The 12,267-nt window shown below is 39.2% G+C and overlaps 1 protein-coding gene across 4 annotated transcripts in view; it reads left to right on the top strand.

The window, feature by feature from the left end:
- The window catches only part of NAPEPLD (N-acyl phosphatidylethanolamine phospholipase D), an 88,649-nt gene that overhangs the window by 54,353 nt on the left and 22,029 nt on the right, over positions 1–12,267 (top strand). For all 4 annotated transcript variants that reach the window (XM_079931718.1, XM_079931716.1, XM_079931719.1 and 1 more), the window contains exon 2: positions 84–390. In XM_079931718.1, the coding sequence (XP_079787844.1) occupies positions 100–390 (291 nt within the window). In that variant the 5' untranslated portion in view covers positions 84–99. The remainder of the gene's footprint in view (positions 1–83; positions 391–12,267) is intronic.

Consider the following 12,267-nt stretch of genomic DNA (forward strand, 5'->3'; position numbering starts at 1 on the left):
TTATTGGTTAAGAAATAATACTACGTGTATGTTTTAATGTCTGTATGTTAAACTCAGTATATTCCCCCTCCCCCTTTTTTTAGCTCTTCACGAAAGGACATGGATGAAAATGAAAGCAACCAGTCCCTGAGGACAATTTGCCAATATCCTAAAGAAGCAGTAAGAAAGCGCCAAAATTCACGCAATTCTGGAGGAAGTGATTCTTCTAGGTTTTCCAGGAAGAGTTTCAAACTGGATTACAGACTAGAAGAAGATGTAACTAAATCAAAGAAAGGAAAGGATGGGAGATTTGTTAACCCTTGGCCAACGTGGAAAAATCCCTCTATTCCAAATGTTCTCAGATGGCTGATGATGGAAAAAGATCACAGCAGCGTTCCGTGCTCCAAAGAGGTAGCATCTGGCTTTCTGAGTGCTGCACATTTGCTCTTAATATATGTATCACTTAACGTTGCTGTGAATTGTGTTATGACACTCCAGTTAGCTAATTGAGCCCTTTTGTACGATAAGGTTCTGGGGAGATGACATGAATAAGGTGCCTTCAAGTTCACAGTTGAGCAGCAAAGTACATGTGTGAATAACCAGCTCTGATGTGGTGGCAACCAGAAGTAGGAACGGATGTCTTAAAACTATAGGAAAGGACGCAATTAATTCTGACTGGTGGGATTGGAAATGGCTTTACAGAGGAGATGATACTTGAGCTGGGCCTAGAAAGATAAAAACTATTTGGCAGTGGTTTTCCAGGTGGATGATGGGCGTGGGGAAGGTCACAGAGGAGAGAAAGTGCATGGCGTGTTCTAGAAAATAGTAACCTGTGTTTTGGAATATGAATTATAAGGGTTAAGCCTGGAGCGCTTGGCTCTTCATCCTTGGAAAAAGCTGCTAAAGTTATAAAAGAAATCGTCAGATAACCTTCCACTCCTTTAAAAGTTGGGAATAGGTTACTGGGCTTTCGATATGCTAGTTATACTTAGGATGAGACTATTAACCTTTGGCCTGTGGTTTATGAGATGAGTGAAATTTCACTTCAGCAGGGAGTCGGTGGCTCCCAGTGACAGGAGTGCTTTTTTCTCCTTTCTTAGTTTCTTGCCCCTCTACACCTCCTACCCCACTTGGCCTCTCTTTTCCAACAACCCCTGTCCTGCCAGGCCTTGTGGGGAACTGAGAGATAAGGAACTAGTAGACACTGGAAGTGGGTGGGATGAAAAGAGTGGAGGTATCCCTGAAGCGTTGATCTGCAGTAAGGCAGGAGGCTGGGGAGTGGGTCCGTGGCGGTGGTGTTAGATCGTTTACCTTAGTAAGTGTGTCTATTTTTCTTTAAAGGATGTGAGATTTAAAAAAAACCCAAAAAACCCATATTGTCACTTTGATGCTAAAGAATGTTCATAGTATTAATCCTAGTTAACAGAATTGAGTAACATGAATATTTTCTCAGCACTGTTTAAGAATGAGTCAGGATATTAATAGATAAAACCTTAGTGTATGTTTCAACTTTGTGGATGGGAGGAACAAGAAAATTTTATGTCTTCTGGAGAACCTGGTATGAAGAGAAACATGGAGTCAGGCTGTGAGAAGAAGGGTTAGGGTAGGGGGCCAAGATGGGTCTGTTACCTGTTCGGTAAAAATTCCTTCCTGGTTTTTGGGCCACGGTTTCTAAAAATACAGTAGTAGTAATGCTGTCTTTAGTTTTCTTTCATTTCAAACAGGAAAGTGAGTGACCACATACATCTCTGAACTCTGAACCAAATACATCTCTGAACTCTGATGATTTGGAGATATTGAAGAAACTGGGTTCAATTTCTGAGAACTCACCAGGCCAGTTGTTCTTAAACTCCACTATTCTAGGTGCTAGAGAGAGAGCCATGAAAAAGCAGAAAGACAAGGGCTTCCCTGGTGGCGTAGTGGTTGAGAGTCCGCCTGCCGATGCAGGGGACGCGGGTTCGTGCCCTGGTCCAGGAGCGGCTGGGCCCATGAGCCATGGCCGCTGAGCCTGCACGTCCGGAGCCTTGCTCCGCAACGGGAGAGGCCACAACAGTGAGAGGCCCGCGTACCGCAAAAAAAAAAAAAAAAAAAAAAAGCAGAAAGCCGGGCTTCGTTGAGCCTTCAGTTTAATGGAAGAGAGACAATAAACAGATAAGAAAATGATGTGGGATACTGAAAGATGATTGGTGCTTTGAGGAATAATGAGGCAGAAAAAGGAAGTTGGGGGGTGGGAGCTGAATTCTTTAATGAAGTGTAAGCTTTCTTTTTTTTTTAAAGGCAGGAGTTCTTTGTGTTTCTTTGCTTTTTATTTTAATTTTTATTTTATATTGGAGTATAGTTGATATACAGTGTGGTGTTAGTTTCAGATGTACAGCTAAGTGATTCAGTTGTACATACACATGTATCTATTCTTTTTCAAATTCTTTTCCCATTTAGGGTATTACCTAAATAACGAGTACAGTTCCCTGTGCTAAACAGAAGGTCCTTGTTGATTATCTGTTTTATATACAAGTGGGTACATGTTAAGTGTGAACTCCTAATTTATCCCTACCAGCCATGTTTCCACCCACCCCCGGCAACCGTAAGTTGGCGTTCAAAGTCTGTGAGTATGTTTCTGTTTTGCAAATAAGTTCATTTGTATCATTTCCACCTTAGACCCTACCTTCGAGCTATATTAGATGACATTTGTCTTTCTGTGTCTGGCTACTTCACTTGATGTTATCATTGCCGGGTCCAGCCAGTTGCTGCAAATGGTGTTGTTTCATTCTTTTTTATGGCTAATATTACCTTGTATATATGTACCACATCTTTATGCATTCGTCTGCTGGTGGACAATTTGGTGGCTTCCACAACTTGGCTATTGAAAATAGCCCTGCAATGAACGTTGGGGTGCATGTGTCTTTCCAAAGTACGGTTTTCTCTGGATATATGCCCAGGAGTGGGATTGTTGGATCATATGGTAGATTTATTTTAGTTTTTTAAGGAACCTTCATACCGATCTGTATAGTGGCTGTTACCAGTTTACGTTCCCACCAACAGCATAGGAGCGTTCCTTTTCTGTACGCACTCTCTCAAGGATTTGCTGTTTGTTGACTTTTTAATGATGGCCACTGTAACTGGTACGAGGTAATACCTCCTTGTAGTTTTGATGTGCTATGATAATGAGCGATGTTAAGCTTTTCATGTGCTTTAAAAAACAAAACAAAACAAGAAAAAACCTCGTGAATAAAATTTACCTCCTGAAATGGGCTTATTGAAAGTCGGCTCTGTTTTCAATTCTCTTTCAATCACCTACCACACTACATTTCTAGAGGGCATTTTTCATTTAAGCCTCACAGGCCTTGTGAATGTGAAGTACCCATAAGCACTGGTTTCTTTTTGTTTTTTTTTAACGTCTTTATTGGGGTATAATTGCTTTACAATGGTGTGTTAGTTTCTGCTTTATAACAAAGTGCATCAGTTATACATATACATATGTTCCCATATCTCTTCCCTCTTGCGTCTCCCTCCCACCCTCCCTATCCCACCCCTCTAGGTGGTCACAAAGCACTGAGCTGATCTCCCTGTGCTATGCGACTGCTTCCCACTAGCTATCTATTTTACATTTGGTAGTGTATATATGTCCATGCCTCTCTCTCGCTTTGTCACAGCTCACCCTTCCCCCTCCCCATATCCTCAAGTCCGTTCTCCAGTAGGTCTGTGTCTTTATTCCTGTCTTACCCCTAGGTTCTTCATGACATTTTTTTTCTTAAATTCCATATATATGTGTTAGCATACGGTATTTGTCTTTCTCTTTCTGACTTACTTCACTCTGTATGACAGACTCTAGGTCTATCCACCTCACTACAAATAACTCAATTTCGTTTCTTTTTATGGCTGAGTAATATTCCATTGTATATATGTGCCACATCTTCTTTATCCATTCATCCGATGATGGGCGCTTAGGTTGTTTCCATCTCCGGGCTATTGTAAATAGAGCTGCAATGAACATTTTGGTACATGCCTGTTTTTGAATTATGGTTTTCTCAGGGTATATGCCCAGTAGTGGGATTGCTGGGTCCTATGGTAGTTCTATTTGTAGTTTTTTAAGGAACCTCCATACTGTTCTCCACAGTGGCTGAACCAATTCACATTCCCACCAACAGTGCAAGAAGGTTCCCTTTTCTCCACACCCTCTCCAGCATTTATTGTTTCTAGATTTTTTGATGATGGCCATTCTGACTGATGTGAGATGATATCTCATTGTAGCTTTGATTTGCATTTCTCTAATGATTAATGATGTTGAGCATCCTTTCATGTGTTTGTTGGCAATCTGTATATCTTCTTTGGAGAAATGTCTGTTTAGGTCTTCTGCCCATTTTTGGATTGGGTTGTTTGTTTTTTTGTTATTGAGCTGCATGAGCTGCTTGTAAATTTTGGAGATTAATCCTTTGTCAGTTGCTTCGTTTGCAAATATTTTCTCCCATTCTGAGGGTTGTCTTTTGGTCTTGTTTATGGTTTCCTTTGCTGTGCACAAGCTTTGAAATTTCATTAGGTCCCATTTGTTTATTTTTGTTTTTATTTCCATTTCTCTAGGAGGTGGGTCAGAAAGGATCTTGCTGTGATTTATGTCATAGAGTGTTCTGCCTATGTTTTCCTCTAAGAGTTTGATAGTTTCTGGCCTTACATTTAGGTCTTTAATCCATTTTGAGCTTATTTTTGTGTATGGTGTTAGGGAGTGATCAAATCTCATACTTTTACATGTAGCTGTCCAGTTTTCCCAGCACCACTTATTGAAGAGGCTGTCCTTTCTCCACTGTACATTCCTGCCTCCTTTATCAAAGATAAGGTGACCGTATGTAAGCACTGGTTTTAAAGTTGTCATTCCAGGAAACAAGGCAGCAGCATTTCTGGTTGCCCAACTTTGGTTACTCGGGCAATGAGAGGCTTAGGGAAAGTCCTGCTGCTGGGTTTTAAATGAGTGGAATGTGCCAGAACAGACAACCAAGGACTTGTGTCTCAATACTTCCACCCCCTTCCCTTTCCCCCGGGACAAATCCCAATCTCTGCCAAAGCGCTGTGCTGAGGGTGCTGGCATCCGTAAGTGGGGTGACTCTGCGGAAGGAGGCTGGAGGTGGGAACCCCAGCACCAGGAGACATGGGGACCAGGTGACTTTTCAGAGCCCTTCCGGCCCAGAGGGTCCACCATCCTTTGGCTGCACTAGGCTTGGCCTTGCTGTCAGAGGTCCATCGTGGATCTGGAGATTGTGGTCCATCCCGAAGGGATCAGGCACTGTAGGTCCAAGGAGAGCTCATTTGCTGGCACATCCTTCCCAGCTCCCTAAGCCCCATGACATCCAGCCTTTGGAAACCAAGGCTGCTGGGGCTCCAGGGATGTGAAGCTCTCTGGGTCCCAAGGCCCGAGGAGAATGTTGTAGGAATTTCGTTTTTGCTTTTGTTTCCTAATTTAACATTTAGTTTATATTGGAGTATAGTGGCTTTACAATGTTGTGTGTGTTTTAGCTTTAAGTAGCTTGATTCAGGTAAACAGAGACACATAGCTACTCTTTTTCGGACCCTTCCTGTATAAGTTCTTTCAGATTGTTGAGTAGCGTTCCCTGTGTTAGACAGTAGATCCTTGTTGATGATCTATTTTATGGATATTAGTATGCAGGTGTTAATCCCAACCTCCTAAGGTATCCCTCCAGCCCCACCTTTCCCCTTTGGTAACCATATGTTCGTTTTCTAAGTCCGCGACTCTGTTTCTGTTTTGTAAATTTGGTTATTTGTATCAATTTTTAGATCTCATCTGTAGGTGATATCATATGCTATTTGTCTTTTTCTGTCTGGCCTATTTCACTTAGTATTGTCACCTTCAGGTCCATCCATGTTGCTGCAAATGGCATTATTTCACTCTTTTTATGGGTAATAACCTTTTTTTTTTTTTTGCGGTACGCGGGCCTCTCACTGTTGTGGCCTCTCCCGTTGCGGAGCACAGGCTCTGGCCGTGCAGGCTCAGCGGCCATGGCTCACGGGCCTAGCCGCTCTGTGGCATGTGGGATCTTCCCGGACCAGGGCACGAACCCGTGTCCTCTGCATTGGCAGGCGGACTCTCAACCACTGCGCCACCAGGGAAGCCCCTTCCCCTGTTTTTGACTGGGTTGTTTATTTGTTTGATTTAGAGCTTCATGAGCTCTTTGTATATTTTGGAGATTAATCCTTTGTTCATACTTCATTTGCAAATATTTCTTCCATTCTGTGGATTGTCTTTTTGTTCATGATTTACTTTGCTATGCAAAAGCTTTTAACTTTTATTATATCCCCCTTTTTATTTTGTGTTTATTTTCGTTACTCTAGGCGGTGGATCCGGAAAGATACTGTTCTGATTTTTGTCAAACAATTCTGCCTGTGTTTTTGTCTAAGAGTTTTATAGTGCCTGTTCTCACATTTAGGTCTTCAATCTATTTTGAGTTCTTTTTTTTTTGTGGTACGCGGGCCTCTCACTGTTGTGGCCTATCCCGCTGCGGAGCGCAGGCTCAGGGCCCATGGCTCACGGGCCCAGCCGCTCCACAGCATGTGGGATCCTCCCGGACCGGGGCATGAACCTGCGTCCCCTGCATCGGCAGGTGGACTCTCAACCACTGCGCCACCAGGGAAGCCCCTTGAGTTCTTTTTTATGTATGGTATTAGAGAATGTTCTTGTTTTACTCTTTTACATGTAGTTTTCCAGTTTTCCCAGCACCACTTATTGAAGTGACTGTCTTTTCTCCATTGTATAGTCTTGCCTCCTTTGGTAGATTAATTGGTGCGTGAGTTCACTTCTGGTTTTTTTCTTCTTTTCTATTTATTTATGTTTCTGTTTTTGTGCTAGTACCATACTTTTTTGATGACTATCACTTTGTAGTATAGTCTGAAGTCAGGGAGTCTGATTCATCCATCTCCATTTTTCTTTCTAAGGATTGGTTTTTGTATTCTCGGTCTTTTTTGTTTCCATACAAATTAAAAAAAAATTTTGTTCAAGTTCTGTGAAAAATGCCATTGGCAATTTGATTGCAATTGCATTGAATCTGTAGATTGCCTTTGGTATTATAGTGATTTTGACACTACTGATGGTTCTAATCCAACAACATGGTATATTTTTCCATCTGTTTGTGTCATTTTTGATTTCTTTCATCAACATCTTATAGTTTTTAGAGTACAGGTCTTTAGCCTCCTTAGGTTGGTTTATTCCTAGGTAGTTTATTCTTTTTGATGCGATGGTAAATGTGATTGTTTCTTTAATTTGTCTTTCTGATCTTTCATTTTAGTATTAGTAATGCAAGAAATTTCTGTGTATTAATTTTGTATCCTGCAGTTTACTGAATTCATAGATGAGCTCTCGTAGTTTTCTGGTAGCATCTTTAGGATTTCCTATGTATGATATCATGTCATCTGCAAACAGTGGCAGTTGTACTTCTTCTTTTCCAGTTTGGATTCCTTTTATTTCTTTTTCTTTTCTGATTGCCGTTGTTAGGACTTCCAAAACTATGTTGAATAAAAGTGGCAAGAGTGGACATCCTTGTCTTTTTCCTGATCTTGGGGGAGGTGCTTTCAGCTTTTACTGTTGAGAATGCTGTTAGCTGTGCGTTTGTCATATATGGCCTTTATTATGTTTAGGTAGGTTCCCTCTATGACCACTTTCTGGAGAGTTTTTATCACATATGGGTGTTGAATTTTGTCAGACGTTTTCTGCATCTACTCAGATGATCATATGGTTTTTATTCTTCAGTTTGTTTATGTGGTGTATCACAGTGATTGATTTGCAGATACTGAAGATCCTTGCATCCCTGGGATAAATACCACTTGATCATACTGAATGATGTTTTTAATGGATTGTTAGATTCAGTGTGATAGTATTTTGTTGAGGATTTTTGCAACTATGTTTTTCAGTGATACTGGCCTGTAATTTTCTATTTTGTAGTATATTTTTCTGGTTTTGGTATCAGGGTGATTGTGGCTTATGAGTGGTTCTTAAACTCCACTGTTGTAGGTGCAAGAGATACAGCCATGAACAAGGCAGAAAGGAAACCTGGCCTCCTTGGAAGTTAGGTTTATTGGAAGAGAGACAGTAGTCAAGTAAATGATGTGGAATATTGAAAGATGATTAGTGCTTTGAGGAATAATAAGGCAGAAAAGGAAGGAAAAGGAATAATGCAGAAAAGGAAGATGATTAGTGCTTTGAGGAATAATAAGGCAGAAAAGGGTGAGAACTGCATTCTTTAATGAAGTGTAAGCTTTTTTCTTTCTTATGGCACTTCATACTTCATTGTTAGGTTGTCCTCCAAAAATATTGCATCAGTTTACACTCCCCCCAAAAGTATGAGAGAGGATCTATTTTTCTCTACTCCTAACCAACAATTAGCTTTGTCATTAAAATAAAAAAGACCTTTGCTGATGAAAGGTGAAAGATGATGACACTTGAATTTACATTTCTTTTTTACTTCTAATCAGGCTAAACCATTTTTAAGTTACTTAGGCTTATGCAGTCTTATTTTGTGAATTATCTTCTAGTATTCTTGGACCTTTCTTCCATTGAAGTGTTACTTTTTTTCCTTACAGATGTATAGGAATTTATTTATATTTAACCATTTTAATCCTTTCTCATAGATGTTGCAAAGTTTTGTTTCCAGCTCATCACTTTTTTTTTTGAGGGGGTAAGGGGACTTTTTTTTAACACAGAAAAGTTTTTAATATTTATGCAAATATGCCAATATTTTACTTTATTATTTTTTCCTTTGTGTGCCTAAAAAGGCTATTTCTGCTAGCTATCAGATACATCATCACCTGTATTTTGGTTTTTTTTTTTCACTTTTTAAAATTAATTATTTAATCCATATGGAATCTAGTTTGGTACATATAGGGTGCTTTACATATCTATGTATGTCTTAGACAACCAGCTCAGATATAAACACCATTTATTAAATTCCAACACTGTTTATTAAATCATCTTCTATTTCCTCTTTGATTTGAAATTCCAACCTTATATTCAGTATTCATATACTTGTATATATGCCAGTATACCTGTTTTGGAATATCCTGTTCCAATGAGCTATCTTTTCTGGCAACAAGATCACACTGTTTTAATGTTTGTAAATTTGATATTTGATTTAATATCTGTGCTCATTTTCATTTAGGTTTAAAAAAACCTTCTGGCTCTTCCTTCCTATTAGTTCTTCAGATGAAATTTATAAATTTTTTTTTATTTCAAAAAAATTTTTTTTGCTATTTTGATTGAAATTGAGCTAAATTTTTGAATAAATATTCTGGGAGAAACATTTTTGCAAAGGGATTTTTTATCGAGATACATGATAAGTCTTTCTACGTAATCTTTGTTTTTTATGATTAGTCTAGAAATCATAATAATTCAGTATACTGATAAATTCTTAAGTTCTGTTTTTTTTTTAACATCTTTATTGGAGTATAATGCTTTACAATGGTGTGTTAGTTTCTGCTTCACAACAAAATGAATCAGTTATATATATACATATGTTCCCATATCTCTTCCCGCTTGCGTTTCCCTCCCTCCCACCCTCCCTATCCCACCCCTCCAGGTGGTCACAAAGCACTGAGCTAATCTCCCTGTGCTATGCGGCTGCTTCCCACTAGCTATCTACCTTATGTTTGGTAGTGTATATATGTCCATGCCTCTCTCTCGCTTTGTCACAGCTTACCCTTCCCGCTCCCCATATCCTCAAGTCCATTCTCTAGTAGGTCTGTGTCTTTAATCCTGTTTTACCCCTAGGTTCTTCATGACATTTTTTTTTTCTTAAATTCCAGGTATATGTGTTAGCATACGGTGTTTGTCTTTCTCTTTCTGACTTACTTCACTCTGTATGACAGACTCTAGGTCTATCCACCTCATTACAAATAGCTCAATTTCGTTTCTTTTTATGGCTGAGTAATATTCCATTGTATATATGTGCCACATCTTCTTTATCCATTCATCCGATGATAGGCGCTTAGGTTGTTTCCATCTCCGGGCTATTGTAAATAGAGCTGCAATGAACATTTTGGTACATGCCTGTTTTTGAATTATGGTTTTCTCAGGGTATATGCCCAGTAGTGGGATTGTTGGGTCATATGGTAGTTCTATTTGTAGTTTTTTAAGGAACCTCCATACTGTTCTCCACAGTGGCTGAACCAATTCACATTCCCACCAACAGTGCAAGAGGGTTCCCTTTTCTCCACACCCTCTCCAGCATTTATTGTTTCTAGATTTTTTGATGATGGCCATTCTGACCGGTGTGAGATGATATCTCATTGTAGTTTTTATTTGCATTTCTCTAATGATTAGTGATGTTGAGCATCCTTTCATGTGTTTGTTGGCAGTCTGTATATCTTCTGTGGAGAAATGTCTGTTTAGGTCTTCTGCCCATTTTTGGATTGGGTTGTTTGTTTTTTTGTTATTAAGCTGCATGAGCTGCTTGTAAATTTTGGAGATTAATCCTTTGTCAGTTGCTTCATTTGCAAATATTTTCTCCCATTCTCAGGGTTGTCTTTTGGTCTTGTTTATGGTTTCCTTTGCTGTGCACAAGCTTTGAAGTTGCATTAGGTCCCATTTGTTTATTTTTGTTTTTATTTCCATTTCTCTAGGAGGTGGGTCAGAAAGGATCTTGCTGTGATTTATGTCATAGAGTGTTCTGCCTATGTTTTCCTCTAAGAGTTTGATAGTTTCTGGCCTTACATTTAGGTCTTTAATCCATTTTGAGCTTATTTTTGTGTATGGTGTTAGGGAGTGATCAAATCTCATACTTTTACATGTAGCTGTCCAGTTTTCCCAGCACCACTTATTGAAGAGGCTGTCCTTTCTCCACTGTACATTCCTGCCTCCTTTATCAAAGATAAGGTGACGATATGTGCGTGGGTTTATTTCTGGGCTTTCTATCCTGTTCCATTGATCTATCTTTCTGTTTTTGTGCCAGTACCATACTGTCTTGATGACTGTAGCTTTGTAGTATAGTCTGAAGTCAGGGAGCCTCATTCCTCCAGCTCCATTTTTCGTTCTCAAGATTGCTTTGGCTCTTTGGGATCTTTTGTGTTTCCATACAAATTGTGAAATTTTTTGTTCTAGTTTTGTGAAAAATGCCAGTGGTAGTTTGATAGGGATTGCATTGAATCTGTAGATTGCTTTGGGTAGTAGAGTCATTGTCACAATGTTGATTCTTCCAATCCAAGAACATGGTATATCTCTCCATCTATTTGTATCATCTTTAATTTCTTTCATCAGTGTCTTATAATTTTCTGCATACAGGTCTTTTGTCTCCTTAGGTAGGTTTATTCCTAGGTATTGTATTCTTTTTGTTGCAATGGTAAATGGGAGTGTTTTCTTGATTTCACTTTCAGATTTTTCATAATTAGTGTACAGGAATGCCAGATATTTCTGTACATTAATTTTGTATCCTGCTACTTTACCAGATTCATTGATTAGCTCTAGTAGTTTTCTGGTAGCATCTTTAGGGTTCTCTATGTATAGTATCATGTCATCTGCAAACAGTGACAGCTTTACCTCTTCTTTTCTGATTTGGATTCTTTTTATTTCCTTTTCTTCTCCGATTGCTGTGGCTAAAACTTCCAAAACTATGTTGAATAAGAGTGGTGAGAGTGGGCAACCTTGTCTTATCCTGATCTTAGTGGAAATGCTTTCAGTTTTTCACCATTAAGGATGATGTGGGCTGTGGGTTTGTCATATATGGCCTGTATTGTGTTGAGGTAGTTTCCCTCTATGCCTACATTCTGGAGAGTTTTTATCATAAATGTGTGTTGAATTTTGTTGAAAGCTTTTTCTGCATCTATTGAGATGATCATATGGTTTTTATCCTTCAGTTTGTTTATATGGTTTATCACACTGATTGATTTGTATATTAAAGAATCCTTGCATTTCTGGGATAAACCCCACTTGTCATGGTGTATGATCCTTTAAATGTGCTGCTAGATTCTGTTTGCTAGTATTTTGTTGAGGATTTTTACATCTATGTTCATCAGTGATATTGGCCTGTAGTTTTCTTTTTTTGTGACATCTTTGTCTGGTGTTGGTATCAGGGTGATGGTGGCCTTGTACAATGAGTTTGGGAGTGTTCCTCCCTCTGCTATATTTTGGAAGAGTTTGAGAAGGATAGGTGGTGGCTCTTCTCTAAATGTTTGATAGAATTCGCCTGTGAAGCCATCTGGTCCTGGGCTTTTGTTTGTTGGAAGATTTTCAATCACAGTTTCAATTTCAGTGCTTGTGATTGGTCTGTTCATATTTTCTATTTCTTCCTGATTCAGTCTTGG

This window comes from Stenella coeruleoalba (genome assembly GCF_951394435.1).
Source record: "Stenella coeruleoalba genome assembly, chromosome: 9".
NCBI lineage: Eukaryota > Metazoa > Chordata > Mammalia > Artiodactyla > Delphinidae > Stenella > Stenella coeruleoalba.